General features: G+C 39.1%; 1 protein-coding gene and 1 pseudogene across 2 annotated transcripts; both read left to right on the forward strand.

The window, feature by feature from the left end:
• The first annotated feature begins 5,675 nt into the window (after nt 1–5,675).
• Nucleotides 5,676–7,811, forward strand: LOC129411893 (immunoglobulin lambda-1 light chain-like; annotated as a pseudogene).
• Nucleotides 7,812–8,701: 890 nt separating this feature from the next.
• pkdc (protein kinase-like domain containing) lies at nt 8,702–20,168 on the forward strand. 2 transcript variants are annotated; one of them, XM_055164175.1, is made up of 4 exons: nt 8,702–14,017; nt 14,142–14,329; nt 16,318–16,678; nt 18,724–20,168. In XM_055164175.1, the coding sequence occupies exons 3-4, from the start codon at nt 16,320–16,322 to the stop codon at nt 19,319–19,321; spliced, it is 957 nt and encodes a 318-aa protein (XP_055020150.1). In that variant the 5' UTR covers nt 8,702–14,017; nt 14,142–14,329; nt 16,318–16,319; the 3' UTR covers nt 19,322–20,168. The 2 variants fall into 2 exon arrangements, with proteins under 2 accessions (XP_055020150.1, XP_055020149.1); XM_055164174.1 differs by having other exon boundaries at nt 8,702–9,100.
• The last annotated feature ends 739 nt before the right edge of the window (nt 20,169–20,907 follow it).

The raw sequence follows: 20,907 nt of genomic DNA on the forward strand, positions 1-20,907 counted from the left end.
TATGAATATTTTTTTCACTGAATGTTGTCACCACATGTGTTCTTTGCATCTGGAATGTATTTGTAGACAGCTTACCCAATCCACTGAGGATTTGAGGAAAATTTTCATTTTTCAAAATTTTCTATCACAAAATGAAGGTTACCTACACTAAAATGGCCACAATTTTTTTCCGAGATATTTCCGGAAGAGCAGACCCTCCAATTATTGGTCCTCAGGGTCACAGTTAACAAAAAAAACACAAATAAAAAAGTATGGCAGGCGATGTCAGATTCAACCCATTTTTGAGACTTTGGTTCCCCGACTATATGGTGAAAAACCTGTAGAGTCTTAAATGTCCATACTTGATAGTACAGAGAACATAAACGATATGGAAGATGATCCAACTGACTTACAATCATTTAAATCATCTAAATATAGATGATAGTAGATATGATATAGAAAGAGATATAGACCCAGATCCATATTTGTATTGTCAGTACTGTACAGAAGAACAGTTTAAAAGTACAGTGGACATGGAACATGCCTTTTCAGAAACACAGAAGTCTATGGGACAACTTTTCACAAATCAAAGACTATTTATTTATTTAATTTATTTATGTATCTGTTTGCAGAGTTTAGTGCAGCTGCTGTCTCTGAAACATGGTTGGACAAAGACAAATGATTCGATGTAGAACTGGAGGGATGTGAATTATTTGTAACCAACAGAAAAGACAGGAGAGAAGGTGGAGTTGACATTTACGTAGACTCTCATTTACAATGGAATGTCATCACAAGTGTGTCAACTACAACTGACAACTTATTAGAATGTGTCACTGTTGAGATTCAGATGGAAAAGAGTTTGTTGTATGTACAGAACTCCTGCTTCTTCACTGGATACTTTTAATACATTTCTATCTCATGTGTTCCATTCAACTGGAAATAAGACACACATTGTCTGTGGGGATTTGAATGTTGATCTGTTTAACCCAGGTGGACATAAAAAGACCACAGAGTTCATGAACAACTTTTACAATAATAAATAATCATCATCATTCCCAGTGATCTACTACTAATAGAATAACAACAGTATCAGCAACTTTCACTGACAACCAGCCAATGATGTTCATTTTGTCTTCTTATATACTTCAACTTGTTGGGTTCTTTTTAAAGACAATGCAGTAAAGTGTATTTACCTTGTTGACATGTTCAGAACAGTTATCAATAAAACCAACAAACCCCAGAAAAAAACACAACAAACCAACAGAGGGCAGCAGGACCAAAAAAAAAAAAAAAAAAAAAGTTGTTATATAAACTTTATTCCATATAGTGAAGTGTTGATACTTTGCAGATGGTGTCTTCAACTTTCCCTGGAGGTGTGAAGCTAACTGTAGGCTCTGCTCTGTCTGAAGCTCCGTTATTCATGTTAGACTTTAATCTGAGCTTTATTTTTTAACACAGTCTGACCAGAAAGAGCTGACTTGGTCGGAACTACAACAGGTGAGATGCAGATAAACAAATCCCTCTCTAATAACATTACAGTCACAAGATAACATTAGCCCACAGTTTTTATATTATTATTTTTTGTCACTCTCATCTTTTTTTTGTTGAAAATCAAACACCTAAACAGAACCATGAACTTTGTACTGGTGTCTGAAAATGTGTTGTTAAAATCAACTTTGTATTTTTATTTTCAGACCATCTTAAAGCTTTTTTGACTTTTTTTTTTTTTTTTTTTGACACTGCAAAGTATCAACTGCATAAAGGAAAAGTACTGCAAACTAAATGCACCTAAAACATTAGAACTCTCATTCAAAGTGGAAATTCTAGCCAGGATATTTCAGCAGAATTTGATTTAGAAAGACATTGAAGCCTGAGAGCATTTGTAGTTTTGTTTAAACAGAACGTGCACTCAGGTTGTTTTGTGTCGATAAATCCACCAGGGGGCAGTGTGAGCTCAGTTCAGCGGCAGATGACGCTGTAGGTTTTGTTTTGCCTTAGTGTCCACATGGAGCGTGGATCTATTAAAATAATCACTAAATAAAACATGGAGGTTCTGGTAAGTGCAGTCTGTGGAGCAGCAGTCTATGTATTTCCCAACATAAAAATACAAATAAATTATACTTAGATCCTCTAGTTACAAAATATAATGTCAGAAATGTGCTGGCTTTGTTTTGGCGCATCTTAATTTCACCACAGTTTCCTTCCTGTTCTGTAAAACTCATAAAAAACAAAGTTAGTGCTGAAATGTTTGTATTATATTATTGTGTTTTGTGCTTCTTCTGTCTGCAGATCAGTAACAGCAGCACAGAGGTCATCACCATGGCGACAGGGGTCAGCAGCAGCCACAACAGAGCACTGGGACCTGCAAGTATGATTTTGTTTAAAAAAAAAAAAGTTATTTGAGGTTGAATAGAGTAACCATACAGTTTACTCAAGTAGAAGAGTAGTTGTGTAAAAGTAAAAAAAAAAAAAAAGTAGATTAAAAGTCTTATATTACACAAAATGGACTCTTGTGAGCTTTAAGACACTTTATAATGTTGTTACCTCCTCAAAAACAAACCTGGAACCGTCAGAATGATTCTAGTGAAGGTGTATAGAGTTTAAAAACACAGTAGAGCACTTCCTATATTTCTGTTGGAGAGGAGAACTCAGGCTGAATGTGCAGGATTTGTGTGTTAAACATGTGAATGAAACAAAACACGACCCAGGTCTGTTTGTGATGAGAAACATTCTAACAGATCAGAAAAATAGTGGGTCCTTTAAGAACATTTCTCTCAGCTTATCTGTTCCCAAATTCCTGGTCACTGTTTTTCCAAACTATTTTTGAACAATAAAAATACAAGATTAAAAGGTGTGAAGACAGACAGATCCCAGTTAGCTTTTGAGAAGCATAACATGAGTCTAGTCCTGGTTTAATCCTGGTCTAATCACATTTCACTCTTGGTCTAGTCCTAACATGTCACAGATGGACTTTGGTGCTCGGCCATGGAGAGACTTGTACAAGCAGAGCTGCTTTGAAGTTTATTCTCTGAGTGCCTTCTGTCCATACAGTCTTTTATCGACACAAGGCTTTTTTGTTTTGTTTTTTGTTTCTCACAATGTCCAACTGCTGTGAATATGAAGCATATTTGACCCCCAAAAGGACACGCAAAAGAAATCTGGAAATAACTAGGCTATGACACTTTAATAATGGTTTGATAATGGCGACACAGTGGTGTTACGACCCAGCTCCACTAGGGACAGGGGAAATAACAAAAGAGCCAAGATGGATAATGGAACAAATTAAATAATGTTTAATTAACAGGAATGTAAAAGGTAAACCAAACAAAACAGACTAAAATATATACAGAAACTAACCTAAACTTTTCTGAGAATGTGTGCTGTTAAAAACTTGTCCTAATGTGTTAATTGTGGAATCTGGATTCAAGGTGCTGTGTGGAGTTGGTGGTGACGGCGGCCGCTCCTAACAGGTGCCCCCCTCCCCTAAGTTCTAAATTCTCTGTAAATGCCTTTGGGTCATTCCACCACAAATCTCCAAATGCCCCCGTCCGAACATCTCAGATTTGACTGAAAAAAATTCTAGGAGGTTCACACACTTTCCAACAGGAAAAGTCCCAAATTTTAGCTCCCAACTCCTTATAGTTTTGTCATTCAAAGATATTTTGTCAACTCTGTCCTGACCTGTTTTGAGCAGAGTTTTCTGAGGAGCCACTTTCAGATTGCTGTATCTAAAAAACTATTTAAGGTCCTTCACATTTTCAAGGGTTAAAATCTGGCAAATGTACTTGTAGAATCTGAACTTTTACACATGTACTTTTAGTTTATCACAGATTTCTGGGGCTTGAATTTGCTCGAAAATTCTCCTCTTCAAATTTGAGGGCATCTTTGAAGGACTGTGGAAAGTGCAATTTCAAAGACAGAGGTTTGATATTGAACATACACCTTCAAACACACACTGTGTACTTTGTATTTTAAAACTGAGCCTCTGTGATGAACGCTCTTCAAGATATTAAGTGTTAAAAGTGGAAAAAATAAATTTGGTGCCATCTTTACCATGTTATACCAAAAGAAAAATGATAGCAGCCACCAACATCAAATGGACTGTTTTAGAAAGACTACATGTCTGTTTTTAACATATCCAAAATTTATGATGGTGTTCTGCCTTATTTTTGCAAAATTATTATTATTTTTTTCATTCAGGGACTATGAAGAAACTTTCAGAAGCTAAGAAAAAACACTCTGAATATTTGACACACAGCTTAAACTCAACAAAATGCTTGATTTAATTACTCAACTATTGTAAATTATTTGAACTCTTTGAGGAAACCAACAGATGTTTTGGTGTAACACTCCTGAACTGTATACAGGCGTCCTGTTGTTGTGTGAGGAACATCTATTTTAGAAATGATGTGTTGTAAAAGTACACAGCACTAGTCTAAAACCAAAAGCACATGTGTAAAAGTCCTCCACTTTTCACAGTCCTTCAAAGATGCCCTCAAATTTGAAGAGGAGAATTTTTGAGCAATTTCAAGCCCCAGAAATCTGTGATAAACTAAAAGTACATGTGTAAAAGTCCAGATTCTTCAGGTACATTTGCCAAATTTTAACTCATGAAAATCTGAAGGACCTTAAATAGTTTTTTAGATACAACAATCTGAAAGTGGCTCCTCAGAAAACTCTGCTCAAAACAGGTCAGGACAGAGTTGACAAAATATCTTTGAATGACAAAACTATAAGGAGTTGGGAGCTAAAATTTGGGACTTTTCCTGTTGGAAAGTGTGTGAACCTCCTAGAATTTTTTTCAGTCAAATCTGAGATGGTCTGGCTGGAACATTTGGAGATTTGGTGGTGGAATGACCCTTTTTTGTTGTATACCTGGGGTGGTGGTCACTAATGGCCTACCTGAACTGAATTTATTGTTCCCTGTGTAACAGATTGCCACTGCTGCTTTATTCTTAATCTTAGTGTTTTTTTTTTTTTATTTGATGAATGTTGTGGGACAGGAGCTGAGGTCTTGGAGAGGAAGTGCAATATCTGGCCGGGTCCTCAGTGCAATACAAGGTTAGGTTTCAGGTTTCTCACAGGTCACTTTAGTCCAGATAGACCCCCTCAGCACAAACACTTCATCATCTAGAACTCTATGTACTTGAACTTAAAGAATACCTCAAATACCTCAGCACACACACTTGAAGTACCAATAAACACAGCATTCATGTTTACATCGCACTAACACTTTAACTTATTGTAAATGTACGGTTTATTTACTTTGGTTTGTTTTTCATGAATGTTTGGTTTGAGATGACTCATTTTGATTTGTTGTGTTTAGTGAGGAGTGGGTTAAATCCTGCATTTACAAGAGTTGATTTGCTTGTAGTTATTTGTGTACCAAAAAAAAAGGAACAAGAAACTGAAATAATTTTTAAATGTCTAGAATATTAAATAAATATGTGTATTTTTTTAAACTGCATTGCCCTTGTCGTCTTTTATACCAGAATAAATTGTGTGAGCAATTAATAAATGGATCTAAATCACTCAGTTACACTGTGAAAAATTAGATCCATTTATATTTACATTAGAATCTATTTTCTCCGTCTCCACCCCCTCTTCCTCCCTCCTCCCTCCTCCTCCTTCTCTCTGGTGTGTTGTTTATAAGCGTCCCTCCCTCCCTCCGTCCCTCACACTGCAGTACATTTGCTGTACACTGGGACAACATGCTGTGGAGTCTGTACACTCTGGCCTGTGCTCTCACATGTAAGGAGGCTGCTCTTTGCTGCTCTCTGCTCACTCCGCCTCTCTCCTCACTTCTGCTCTTCTTCTTGTTTCCAGGTGTGAGTGCTGTGACGCAGGTGACCCAGAACCCTCCTGATGTGAGTGTGGAGAGAGGACAGAGCGTCTCCATGGACTGTAACCTGGGATATGTGGAGGAATAAAAGAGCCTGGTGGTACAAACAGTCTCCAGGACAAGTTCCACAGTTTCTCTTGTATTTTTACCATTCATATAGCGCTCCAACCTACGGCTGTGGTGTGTCCTCCTCTAAATTCACAAGTACTCATCAGTCTAAAAGTGATTATCGTTTGACCATCAACAGTTTGGAACAATCAGATTCTGCAGTTTATTACTGTAGCACATGGGACGGCACTGTTAACGAGGAAGTATCACAGTGATATAGAGTGTGACAAAAACCTCAGTTCCTCTTCTGCTGCTTCTCTGAGGCTCAGAGCGTCAGTCTCTTGGCCCCTGTCCTCTCCTCACAGCTCCATCATGGTCCCCAGTGTCCTCCTGGTGTCCACCTCAGCTCTTGGTCTGGACTAGAGGGACACTGATGAAGGCGGTGGACATGCGCTGAGTGTCCACAGGAAGTGTGAGTGTCTCTGTCCTCATCAGAGACAGTGGGGAGGTTTTTGTAGCAGCGTGTGCACACACTGAAGCACTGTGGTATTCGGAGCAGGCACCAGGCTCTCTGTCACAGGTAAGACACTTGACACTTTACTTTGAACATGATACTCCACAAACATCTGTGCAATGTCAACTACACAATGGACCTACAAGATTTGAACACAAGACTTATTTTGACCATTTGGAAAACTTTAACACATTACTCTAGTTATGTCTTTATTCATGCTGAAAATACATTAATATAATCACACAAAATATGTTTGTTTAAACTTACTTATTTATTTCTTTATAGCCTCTATTTGTTTATTTTCTTTATTTATTTGGATCTCCATTAGCGCTCACCAAATTGTGAGTTGCTTATCCTGTTGTCTTATTCAAAAATACTAATACAATCAGTTTCCACTAAACATTTGAAATACATTTGACGTGTATAAATAACCATTATGTCTCTAAAAACACTGAAGCCTCCATTAGAAAACATTTCTTCAAGATTCTTTTAAAGGAGCTGAAGTAGAAGCTTTAGGAACAGTTGGAGACAGTTTTAAGATTCTCTTGATTTGGAAAAGGTCAGGGATAGTTGCAGGGAAACAATGTAAATTTCATTGTTATATTTTTATAACTATAAATCATAATATTATCAGTGAATAGTCGTGAGTTACATTTTCTACACTGAGTTGAGTTGATTTTAGAAGAAATGTCAGGACACATCCAACTCTTCACCCACACATGAGGATTAGTGTTTGGACAGAACTGTATTCTTACTTGAGTAAAAGTTTTGGTCCCACTGTCACTGAGTGTCACAAGCAAATGTTGAATGAATGAACATTTGTGTTTCATGCACTTTACTTTTTAAAAACATGTCTTTTTTCCCAGTGTTAAGGTTGATTTGTATGTGTTTGTAGTTGTCAGTGGGACACACATGTGTCGCTCCTCATATGGACAGGTAATAGTCCTGTATCTCCCTGCAGAGTAAAGTGAGTTTGTGCTCTGTTTCAGATGCCTCTCCTCCTCCTCCAGTGGTGACAGTGTTCCCTCCGTCCCCCGCACAGCTCCAGTCCCACACAGTCACTCTGCTCTGTGTCTCTGCTCAGTCGGGGCCCTGGGCTCAGGTGAGCTGGTTGGCTGATGGGAGTCCAGTGAGCAGTGGGGTGTGGAGCAGCGGGGCCGTCCTGGGAGCAGAGCAGACTTTTCACGTGAGCAGCTCTCTGTCCATCCCCACGTCCCACTGGACCAGCAGCCAGAAGCTGTACACATGCAGAGTGTCCCTGGGCCCTCAGACACAGCCTGCCCAGGACACCATCCGCCATCAGAAGTGGTGTGTGTGACTCAGCAGCACTGACACCTGCACTATGCTCCTGTGTGCTCCTATAAGTGTATACTGTCAAAGCCTCTGAACACAGCACGATTTCAAAAATAAACTGCATGAAAAAGTCAAGTTGTTTCCTTTCTGTTTGTGAATTGTAAATTACAAATGTCCATGTTCCTTTGTGGCCATGGGCAAATAGGTATTGAACCTCTTTAGGTCTGTAAGTGTTCTATAAACTTATGGCCCAAAATGAGTGATACTGCATGTTCAGGGTTGAGCAGAGAAGCAACACTTTCTGTTCCAGAAATCATTAACGGAGAATTTCAAGTGTTCTTAATTTAATACGAATGAAATTTTGTGGGTTATTCACATGAACTTGAAAGGGGCTAAAACAGTCGCTCGATGAGCCCCTGTTCTATAGCAACAGACTAGTCATGCATTCAGTGATGGCTCATCAACCATGAACTTGTCTCGGCTATTTGATAACTCAATTCATAATGGAAAATAAAATGTAAATAAATAACTATGTAGAATACCTCAGCTATACATATATACAGTACTGTGCAAAAGTAATAGGCAGTTGTGAAAAAATACTGTAAAGTAAAAATGGAAGTGTTAACCATTTATTTTCATCAATCAACAAAATGCAGTGAATTAACAAAAGAGAATTATAAAACAAATCGATATTTGATGTGACCACCCTTTGCCTTCAAAAGAATTCTTCTAGGTGTACTTGCCTACAGTTTTTGAAGGAACTCGTCTGGTAGGTTGTTCCAAACATCTTGAAGAACTAACCACAGATCTTCTGTGCATGTAGGCTTCCTCACATCCTTCTGTCTCTTCTTGTAATCCCAGACACACATTCTGCCTAGTACAGCACCGCACCCGCCCATTAACCCCTGATTATATCAAAGTTAAACCCGCACCCACCTGGACCAATTAACATTCCACCCGTTACCCGCCCGTGCCCATGACAAATCACACACAAATTAAAAGCATTCTGACTGAAGCATTCATCAGAATACAAATTGAAAAGTTACAGCTTCAAGAATTACAATGATGAAATGAAATGAAATGGTTACAATTTTTTCAGTATGAATATGAATTCACAGATGCAACTCGACTGACATCACTTCACAGGCTTTATTTACTGAGCAGAAGAAACATTGACCGAGATGCCGGACTTTTGTGCCGCACACGCCACGGACTGAACCAGGACTAACATAGGACTGATTCCAAGACTGATCTAGGAGGACTAAACCAGGACTGATCTAGGACTGAAACAGCACTAAACCAGGACTAACCCAGGACTGAACCAGGACTCACTATCGGATGGGCTTGGAGGTGCGTCCGTGTAGACCGTCGGGTGACCGCAGGCGAAAGGACCGGCCCGGCACAGAGCTCCGCACCCCATGGAGGTAAGCACAGTCATCGTCTGATCGCACTTTGCGGACACCCTGCTCCATGTGCTCAGGGTTTTCTCTCTCTTAAGTCCAAAATTAGATCTGGTTTAGTCCTGACCCGCCCATGTGTAATTACTACTCACCCGCATACCCGCCCGTAAAATACCAGAAAGTTAAAACCCGCCCATTTCAGCAACTATTTGTCTGTACCTGTCAGATACCCACGGGTACCTGACTCGGTGCAGGACTCTGGGCTCTGTAGGGGCCATACCATCATTTCCAGAACTTCTTGTTCTTCTTTACACTGAAGATAGTTCTTAATGACTTTGGCTATATGTTTGGGGTCATTGTCCTGCTGCAGATTAAATATGGGGCCAGTCATACGCCTCCCTGATAGTATTGCATGATGGAGAATTATCTTCCTGTATTTGTCAGCATGGAGAACACCATTAATCCTGACCAAATCTCCATTTGCAGAAATGCAGCCCCAAAAGTTTAAGGAACCTCCACCATGTTTCACTGTTGCCTGCAGACACTTATCATTGTACCGCTCTCCTGACCTTTGATGAACAAATTGCTTTCTGTTACAGCCAAATATTTCAAATTTTTACTCTTCAGTCCAAAGCAACTGCTGCCATTTTTCTGCAACCCAGTTCCCATGTTTTTGTGCATACTTGGCTTCAGTTTCCGAAGGCTAATAAGCTTGGTGTGTCTTTCATCTGCTGCACTAAATTTCCTTGGCCGACCACTGCGTCTGTGATCCTCAACGTTGCCCGTTTCTTTATGCTCCTTCAAAAGAGCTTGAACAGCACATCTTGAACCCTCAGTCCGCTTTGAAATCTTTGTCTGGGAGAGACCTTGCTGATGCAGTAGAACTATATTGTTTCTTGCTGCTGTGCTTAGTCTTGCCGTGGTGTTTGACCTATGACATGAGACTGTCTTCCACAACCTCGCCTTGGTAGCAGAGTTTGGCTGTTCCTCATGCAGTTTTAAGCCTCCTACAGAACTGTTTCTGTTTCAGTTAAATGACTGTATTCCAACCTACGTGTGACATTGATAAAGATTACCACCTGTTTAGTGGAAACGGGAAAACCAACTATAATCCTACAAAATAACTGACTGTGTGTACCACTTTGTGTGAAATGATGTTGGTTTGGAGGAAAAAGGTAGTAACACCAAATATTTATTTGACTAGATTTTTCTTTTGTTTCACTCACTTTGCATTTTGTAAATTGATAAAAACAAACAATCATCATTTATATTTTTGAAAGCATTCTTTGTTTTCAGCATTTTTTTCACACCTGCCTAAAACTTTTGCACAGTACTGTGTATTTGTATATGTTTAGGGTTTTAATTATATTTCGGTAAAGAGGAGTGAGGGCCGTTACAGCTAAGCTTCACTGGTCCAGAGGAGACGGTGTGGTTTCTGATTTGTGTCTAAAAGTAAACTCTGAGAGTTGATGGTTGATCAGTGAAGCAGCACTTCTCTGTTCGTGCCCAGTTCTTACCCAGGATGCACCTGTGCTTCTGATCTTTGTTAGAGAGCGGAACAATTTATGTTCCACAGACGATCAACATGACAATGGAAAAAGATATAAGAATAAAAAAAAATAAAAAAAAATAGCCTTTATTATCACATGGCAGATAAAGTCAAAAATCACTTCATCAGAGGAGATTTCTCTACACATCCACGAAGCTCTCCTGCCAATAAAGTTTTGAATGCAACAAAAGATAATTTAAGTTAAAGAGGAGCAGGGCCTGTTGTTAACCATTTGGGTGCCGTACACACAAATACTTTGCAGTGCGCCCAGCGGGGGAAATCAAGAACCAGGAGGAAGAGTGATGGATAAGGAGAATGATTAAAAAGCTGTTTTTAAGACAACTGAAAGATTTTAGCAGAAAAAAGTTAATGATTTAAAAATAGATACAAATGATCACAAAATTGTACTTTTTTGAAAGCTTTAGGTGCCCTGTCAGCCGAACACAGCAGTTTGTGATTACACTGCCTTCTATGGGAAAAATCCTTTCTGGGCAGGAGGGATTTGTTGCTGAAGTTCCAGTGAGTTTCCACTACACCAACTCAAGACAGCTCTAAGATAGTAATACACTATCCAGTTATTTTAATAGCTCTATGTTGCTATCTTATTGCTAGCGATTTTTACCTATTTTTAGATAGTCAGCTCAAAATTCTTCAGTTGTCTTAAAAACAGACTTTTAATCATTAGCTCAGGAAGATGTGGCTGGAGTGCTACATGGACATGGAAGGAACCTGCCTCTGGGGAGGAGGATCGGCCCCAAGGCCCTGAAAAGAAGCTGTGCTGGGGGTTCTGTCATGGAGGTGCTTCTGAGACCATTAAGACACTACATCAGCTACGCCAGAATTATTACTGGGTCCAGCACTGTCATGACAAAGGTTTGGGGCCGGGAAAACAAGTATGTGATTTGCACAATGGACCACTTCACTAAGTGACTTCACTTTGCTCTGCCAGACCAGGAGGTAGAGACAATAGCAGATGCACTGTTAGGGGGGATATTCAGCTGGTTTGGTATGCCTGACATCATCCACCGCGACTAGGGCAGGAAGTTTGAGTTTGAGGCAGGAGTTTTAATCGCACTATGGCCTGAGAAGTAAAGACTTTCATGCTGAAGACTTGGTTTGGGTCTACACACCCAAAAGGAAAAAAGAAGGCTGCCTCAAATTTGATAGCCACTGGGGTGGCCCGTGCTGCGTTAGAGCCCTTCATTTGAACAGTGGGCCTCACAACAAAGCAGCCAAGGGCATTTAGCTGACCACAGATACACTCCCTTTTCTACTCCTGTATCTCCCTCCCAGCCACTTGTCACATGTGAGGGGGGCAGTGTAAAAGCTCTGTTATAGCTCTAGTGTTCCTGGTAGCTTGGTTTCATGTTCCCTGCTGTGTCAGTAGAGGGTGCTGGGGATGTTCTGGTGCTGTGTCCTGTGGACTGTGACCAGACACTTCTGATTGGATTCTTAGCAAAGAGAGGCTCAGTTCTGAGGGTCTGAGAGTTCAGCTTGAGCTGAACAGCTCGTATTAAAACTAGCAGCTTGCTAATAAAGCACATAAAAAAAGAGATCAAGGCGTCTTGTTCTTACCTGGACTTTGTAACATTACGATATGACTGAAAGTTTTTATTCTGCACTCTTCACTCTTTTCTTTTAATGTTAATTTACACTACCGTTCAAAAGTTTGGGGTCACTTAGAAATGTCCTTATTTTTGAAAGAAAAGCACTGTTTTTTTCAATGAAGATAACTTTAAACTAATCAGAAATACACCCTATACATTGCTAATGTGGTAAATGATTATTCTAGTTGCTAATGTCTGTTTTTTGATGCATTATCTACATAGGTGTATAGAGGCCCATTTACAGCAACTGTCACTCCAGTGTTTTAATGGTACAATGTGTTTGCGCATTGTGTCAGAAGACTAAAGGATGATTAGAAAACTCTTGTTCAATCATGTTAGAACAGCTGAAAACAGTTTAGCTGGTTAGAAAAGCTATAAAACTGACCTTTCTTTGAGCAGGTTGAGTATCTGGAGCATCACATTTGTGGGGTTAATTAAATGCTCAAAATGGCCAGAAAAAGAGAACTTTCATGTGAAACTCAACACTCTATTCTTGTTCTTAGAAATGAAGGCTATTCCATGCGAGAAATTACCAAGAAACTGAAGATTTCCTACAACAATGTGTACTACTCCCTTCAGAGAACAGCACAAACAGGCTCTAACCAGAGTAGAAAGAGAAGTGGGAGGCCCGCCGCACAAATGAGCAAGAAGATAAGTACATTAGATTCTGTAGTTTGAGAAATAGACGCCTCACAGGTCCTCAACTGGCAGCTTCATTAAATAGTACCCACAAAATTCCAGTGTCAACATCTACAGTGAAGAGGCGACTCCGGGATGCTGGTCTTCAGGGTAGAGTGGCAAAGAAAAAGCCATATCTGAGACTGGCCAATAAAAGAAAAAAATTATATGGGGAAAAGAACAGGCATTGGACAGAGGAAGATTGGAAAAAATGTGTTATGGACAGACGAATCGAAGTTTGAGGGGTTTGGATCACACAGAAGAACATTTGTGAGATGCAGAACAGATGCTGGAAGAGTGCCTGACTCCATCTGTCAAACATGGTGGGAGTAAAGTGATGGTCTGGGGTTGCTTTGGTGCTGGTAAGGTGGGAGTTTTGCTTCAGGGTAAAAGGGATTTTGAATAAGGAAGGGTATCACTCCATTCTGCAACGCCATGCCATACCCTGTGGACAGAGCTTGATTGGAGCTAATTTCATCCTACAACAGGACAATGACCCAAACACACCTCCAAATTGTGCACGAACTATTTAGAGAAGAAGCAGGCAGCTGGTGTTCTATCTGTAGTGGAGTGGCCAGCGCAGTCTCCAGATCTAAACCCTCATTGAGCTATTGTGAGAGTAGCTTGGCCGTACGGTACAAAAGAAGTGTCCATCCAGCCAATCCAACTTGTGGGAGGTGCTTCTAGAAACGTGGGGTAAAATTTCTCCAGATTATCTCAACAAATTAACAGCTAGAATGCCAAAAGTCTGCTATGCTGAAAATGCTGCAAATGGAGGATTCTTTGTCAAAAAAAAAATTATTTCAAATACAAATCATTATTTCTAACCTTTTCAATGTCTTGACTATATTTTCTATTCATTTTACATCTCATGGTGGTAAATAAAAGTGTGACTTTTCATGGAAAACACAAAATTGTCTGGGTGACCCCAAACTTTTGAATGGTAGTGTATGATAATCATTTATGTTTTCATTTGTTTGTATTGTGATCTGAATGTCTCTTTTTCTGTAAAGCACTTTGAATGACTTTCTGTATGAATTGTGCGATACAAATAAACTTGCCTTGCTCCTGTGGCCTCTGCTCCCTTCTCCTGCTGCTGTGGCTTAAGTGAGTAGATCATCATTATCTTCCTCTATTACAGCATGAATCTGCATTTTAAATATATTAGATCGATTTAGCTGTTGCCATCTTGAATAATATTGGCTTACAGAGTGTTGTGATGTTTTCCAAGTACTCTCCGGGGCAGTAGAGGGCGCTACTGCACTCATCCCGATCACGAGAAGCGGCGTCCTTCCTGTGCCGATGACATGTGAATGTGAAACATGTAAACACAGAACACGTACAAAACACATGTGGACGGAGGCTCGTATTTGCTTTAACGTCGTGACCAGTATCATGTTTTAGCTGTTTGAACCCCAGGTAAGTTCTAGCATGTTGTTTTTGATCATTTTGCTTCCATGGTGCGAATGAATGAACGTGAGTCTGGGCTGTGGACGTGGACCATAGACTGTATAAAAGAAAATAACACGCAATCATCTACATTTGGCACGGTTATCGTCGCTGCTCTGTGCGCTTTGAGGTGCGCTAAGGATCACGCAGTGGACACGACACGGATCACTGCAATTACTGAGACAAACAGACCTTCCTTTATATGCTCAGAAGTATCCTCAAATGAAATAGTCACTTAATTTGTATATTATCTTGTCTTAATTTTGCGCCCTAGAGAAAAAAACAAAACAAAAAAATAAAAAAACTGGTGAACAGGCCTCTATAAAATGTTTCTTTATACAGTCCATATGCTGTGCACCTGTTAGGGCAAATAACCATGCTTAGGTGGTGTATAACTACTGCGATGATGTAACTGATGTGCTGCTTTACAGTTATTGATGTACTGCTATATTTTATCGGAGTGTCTATTTGTGCACCCTCAGTGTTAATAGTTCAATAGACACGATTCTTCTGTTTGAACCCATCTCAAGAAAAAAGGGAATGGTGACGTGTCTGCTTACGCATTTTCTCCCGTACACCGCGTGTTCTCCCGTACAGCGTATGGACCGTGGCTCTTCCCGTGCGCCTCTAAACCAGGACTAAAACCAGGACTAAAACCAGAACTAAAACCAGGAATAAAACAGGAATAAAACTAGGACTAAACCAGAACTAAGACCAGAACTAAACCGGGACTAAACCGGGACTAAAAACCAGGACTAAAACCAGGACTAAAACAGAACTAAGACCAGGACTAAACCAGGACTAAAACCAGGACTAAATCAGAACTAAAGCAGAACTAAAACCAAGACTAAAACCAAGTCTAAACCAGGATTAATACACAAGATTTAACCAGGACTAAACCATTAGGCACAGACTGCGAATGATTGATCGATGATTCCACATCATTTTGAGTAAAAAATAACATCAAATATTACAGATTTTTACTGGGCTGATGCCTTTATGTTTGTACTGTCATTGAGTTTTGTTTTTTTTAAATAAATAACCTGGGTGTAAATTGCATTTTTGTCTAGGAACACCCGGGTGCTCTTCTATGTGCTAATACACCCGGGTGTAAATAGCAACAATGGCTATTTGCCCTATGTGTGACTAACAATGTTAGCTATTTACACCCAGGGTACAAATAGCATCTGCCTTATTTTATTATTGTACTATTATAATTCACTACACAATGACCCAGAAAACAGGGACTAGATTACAGCTGAGGGATGCAGAGTTTCAGTTCATGTACAAGATATTCTATTTCTATCTATATGTCTAATCAATTAACTAAACAGGGCAAGGACTTATTGATAGGGATATGCAGACTCATGACTCATCACCCTGATCACACCAGCAAGACTCTCATGTAAGAGGAGTGACATGAATCCGGGGGATTCTTGTCACAATTGGTTAAGGTTGTGCAAAAAAAAAAAAAAAAATAATAATCTTCTGAAATGTAATATGTAGAATTTTGAGGAAGGAAAATGTTATTTAGAAGTCATTTAAATTATAATATTGCAGAAAGTGAGCATCACATCAAGTAGCCATAAATGCACGAAATGTTTCCTACTTTTTTCCACATAAAAGTTGTTTTTGTATGAACCCCCTACAGGTGCAGTTGTGTGAGTGCAGTTTGGGTGTGATATACAGAGATATGTAACAGTAACTCAGCTGATTGTCTGTTTATCCACTGATCTGAAGGTCGGTGGTTTGAATCAGCAGAAGCATCAGTGGTTGAGCGATCCTGTCCACTGACTCATAGGTTGGCGGTGATTCCAGCTCCCACAGATGAATGCTGAATGCTCTTGTTGTGTCTTCGGGCAAGACACTTAACCCCCCTCTACCCAGTGTCTGAGTACACAGAATTTCTTCAGTCGCCTACAGCACTAATTCCATTGTCACTGTACCTGTCTACATAGAGATGAATGCCGAGTACCAGGAGCTCATTCTGAAGTCTTGTGGAGCCAGGTCTCTGCGTGTGGGGGCAAAGATCCAGACTTTGTGGAGTGGGTACGGAGAGATCGTGAGGGTGCACCTGGAGGGCTGTGAGCGCCCCTCGGTGGTGGTCAAACACGTGCAGTTTCCAGCAGAGGCTGACCAGAGCACAGACCTGTCCCACACTCGGAAGGTCCGCTCCTACCAGGTGGAGACGCACTGGTACCAGAACTACTGCACCAGTCCCAGCTGCCGGATCCCTGCGTGCCTGGCCTCCTGTTCCCGCGGTGATGAGATGCTGATAGTGTTAGAAGATCTGGATGTGGCAGGATATGACCAGCGGAGGTAAAGGACGTGGAATGTTTTATGTGTTATAGATGTGGTGTAGTCGCGATACAAAATTTTTTCATTAGACAATATAATGTGATTTTCAACATTATCTTATAGTACTTTCTTTTATGTTAAAATGTAATAGTATTTGAATGTAAAATGTTCTTAGTAATATATTTTACATGCTTTATGTTCCTATAGGATAATTTTGACATAAATATTAAAACAAGAATATAGAGTAAAGACACAACGGATTCCAGGCACTCCAAAACAGTAGAAAAAGTAAACACATCGCACGAGGAAAAATATAATTAAAAGGCCTTTATTTGAATGCCAACATGTTTCGACCTCAACTGGTCTTCATCAGGGCTTAATTAAGAACAAAGCATAGGTGTGGCCTTCAAATAGAACACATCAACCAATAGCAAGACTGGAGTAAATTGGAGGCAGACAAAACAGGTGCACAAAAACAGGACATGGTACAGGCAAAAAAACAAAAAACAAAAACATAAGGTTCCCATTATTACTGTTACCAATAATTTATTAAAAATAAAATTTATATTTTTTAAATATTTATAGTCTAGATCATAATTTTTATAATATATATATATATATATATATATATATATATATATATATATATATACACATATATACACACATACACATATATACACACATACACATATTTTATAATATTTATATTATATTAGTGTAATTTTATCATATTCATAAATTATATTTAATTGCCATCCTTATCAATAATAACAAATAATATACATAAAGGACCTATCAGCCTACAGTGGTTGTAAATGCAACATTGATAAAAAACATTATTAAACCTTATATTATAAGAAAAAATATATTATAAAAAAAAACAATTATAAAAAACAGGACAGATCAAAGTCCTCATTTAAACCTGGATGTTCACATGCTCTCAGTTTATGAATCCAGAAAGCTTCTCTTTGATTTAATTTTTGAAGTCTGTCTCCACCTCTTGCCAGTGGTTTCACATGTTCAATACCCTCAATACGAAGCAGAGTGTCATTGCTATTATGATTCTCACAAAAATGGCGAGCCATTGGGTAATCTTGATTCTTAACCCTGATCGCGTACTTGTGCTCAGCCAAACGATCTCGCATACGCCTTTTAGTGCGGCCAACATAGAAAAAGCCTTCTGGACAAGGGCAAGACAGACGTTATACCACATGAGTAGTATTGCAATTAATGAAATAATTTTGTGTGAATGATCTACTATTGTGTACATCCATGAACGTTTTTGTTTGAAGGACATTTGGACAATGAGGACAATTCAAACACTTAAATGTGCCCATGGGTTTTTGTAGCCATGTACTTTTGTTTTCTGGAGGAAGATAAGAATTCATTAATCTGTCTCGAAAATTTGGAGCGTGTTTAAAAGAAAATAAAGGAGATTCAGGAAACACTTTGCTTAATACAGGGTCACTTAAAAGTATAGACCAATTGTCCCTAACAATCTTTTTGATTTGTTCAGCACTAGTACTGTAAGTGGTGACAAACATAGGCCGAGATAGCTCTTTAGATCTAGCCGTATTATTTTTAGTGAGTAAAGTGCCCCGATCAAAAGATCGAGCCCTGTCACAAGCCTTTCTGAATATAGAGTAGTTGTAATTGACTGTAACAGTGAAAAAAATTAATTAAAAAAACATTGTTACATGATTATATGGGGTACTAAGAATGCCAAGCAATGCTTTGGAGGTACGCAAGACAAAAAAGGGAACTACTGTTTTAGGGTATTACATATTTTCTGCATTAAAGCTGTACTGTGTAACTTGTCCGGTGAAATGTCCGTCACCTTCTTGTTTCCACCTGTAGTTGAATACCCTCTCAAGAAAAGTTACACAGTGCACCTTTATTCTTAGTTCACAAACAAAGTCTGCTCAACTGTAATAACTGTAATAACTAAATTAAATAACTGAAAACATAGTTAAAACATAACTAAAGGCCTCATATTAATTTTCACAGGACAGCACATGAGCACAACCTGCTGCTTAATCACTAAACATGTTTTTATTAACTAGGACCAGTGTGGGAGACAAAGAGATGAGGGCGTGCCTGCGCTGGCTGGCCCACTTCCATGCTCTCTTTCTGGGCAGGCAGCCGGACGGGCTGTGGCCTGTAGGGACGTATTGGCACCTGGAGACCAGACCAGATGAACTGGAGGTTATGGGCGATGCTGAACTCAAAGCAGCAGCTGCGCACATTGACAAAATCCTCACTAACTGTCACTTCAAAACAATTGTCCATGGTGACGCCAAACTGGCCAACTTCTGCTTCTCCAAGAGTGGCACAGATGTGGCTGCAGTGGACTTCCAGTATGTGGGAGGGGGCTGTGGCATGAAGGATGTCGTGTACTTCATAGGTAGCTGTCTGGAGGAGAGGGAGTGTGAGAAGAGAGTCCCTGCGCTCTTGGATCATTATTTCTCTGAGCTGGAGGAGACTGTGGATAAGGATGTGGACTTTGGAGCTTTGGAGAAAGAGTGGAGGGAGATGTTTGCATTTGCTTGGACAGACTTCCATCGCTTTCTGCTCGGGTGGATGCCCGGACACTGGAAGATTAACCGCTACAGCAAGAAGCTCACCAAAGAGGTCCTGCACAAGCTCCAAGGCACGCACTGAAAAGTAGAAGTTAACAAGGAAAAATGAAATCTCACAATGTGGTGGAATAACCTAACCCTGTAGGTTGTCTTTCAAGAATGTCACACCTGAAAGTGAATTTAAGTCATTTTAAAATAAAAAATTAGGATCAGGATTTTTAAAAATGGTAAGAAAAAAGAACAATAGTGTGTATTATTTATTAGGGACAAATACAACAAACATAGATGAACATGTAGTAAGAATGCAATCTGATGCAGATATCACTGTGTTTATAGCCATCACAATTTCACAACACCAGTCCCAAAAAAGGACATAATGTACTGTGTTCATAGTAGTGGTCCAATCTATAGGCTCAAGATTTAGTCAAACTCTCATTGTGTGAATGTACTGGCTATTTAAAGAAGATTCTAAAAAGTACAAAGCGTTTAACCTTACAAAGTCTACAGTATATATTCTCAACATCATTGAAAATATGTGTAAATTTACCTCTGGTAACTTCAAAAACAAAGGTGCTTTCAGATAGACAGTGATAGATATTATCTAGAGGACAATGCTGTTCTAGGAACTGGGAGTCAACAAACATGTTTAGTAAATCATGAATGTAACTTTGATTTGAGGTATGATTTCATTTCTTCTTCTATTGCTTCAAAATGTGGGAACATAATTTATTCTATATACTTTATTTTGTGCCTTTGTGAATTAATTTTAGGCCTTTTGGTGCAAAATAGGTAAAACTGGTTCTTCTCTAAACATTAAAACTATTGTCACCGTGATTACTGTTGACATTTTTGTATATAACAGATTTAAATGACAATGCAATAACAGAGGGCTGTACAATATGGCAATAAAAATCAAGATTTAATCCCTGCGACTGTCTGCTATTTTGGTAAAATAGGCACATTATGTTATTTATTTATTTTTTTTATATGCTCAAAACACTTTCCAGCTCCCACTCCTTCAATACCATACTGTGAAACATTCCAAAGTAATAACATCTCCAAAGAAAAAAAAGCATTTGATGGATCCTCCACCAGAAAAGTTACACCTTTAATGATCAACCCATTTCACATGTTAGATGCAACATAAGTCCTCTAAAGCCTAAATCATGTGGTACTAAAAGTCTTTGTTAAACCACTTCCTGTGCTGTGCAAAGTTAATATGAAACACACCCTAATCATCACAAAAGTGGATATGTCAAATAGACTGCAGGTTCCTCCCTCTAAACAAGCCTTGCAATTGTAGTGCAGTCACAAAATAATTAAGTAAAATATACAAATAACACTCAGCCTCATTGATATTGGTACTATATCATCGAATTACATGATACAATATATCGATATTTTTGCCCTCCCGTTCTGGTGACTATGCTACCTTTATTTTCATCGGGAATAGCGAAGTGCATATGACAAGTTTGCATGTTTTTCTAATTATTACTCTGTATGGTGGGATAGAACTGTACATAAAGAAAAGTTGAAAAATAAGCAGGAATTTCTCTATTTACTTGGTGTGAGGTGATGAAGCCAATAACATTTAAACTTATTCTCAAAATTCTCAATCATGGACTAAATATATATTAGATTTTTTTTTTTTTTTTTTCAAGAAGGACA

The sequence above is a fragment of the Boleophthalmus pectinirostris genome, unplaced genomic scaffold (assembly GCF_026225935.1).
Source record: "Boleophthalmus pectinirostris isolate CB_2022bp ecotype Guang Dong unplaced genomic scaffold, ASM2622593v1 HiC_scaffold_6, whole genome shotgun sequence".
NCBI classification, from domain to species: domain Eukaryota; kingdom Metazoa; phylum Chordata; class Actinopteri; order Gobiiformes; family Gobiidae; genus Boleophthalmus; species Boleophthalmus pectinirostris.

What these genes read in the sequence shown, in the direction of transcription:
- pkdc (XM_055164175.1), top strand. Translation starts at nt 16,320, where the DNA reads ATGAATGCCGAGTACCAGGAGCTCATTCTGAAGTCTTGTGGAGCCAGG. An exon ending in GCAGGATATGACCAGCGGAG is followed by an intron (nt 16,679 to 18,723) that starts GTAAAGGACGTG and finishes TTTATTAACTAG; the next exon opens with GACCAGTGTGGGAGACAAAG.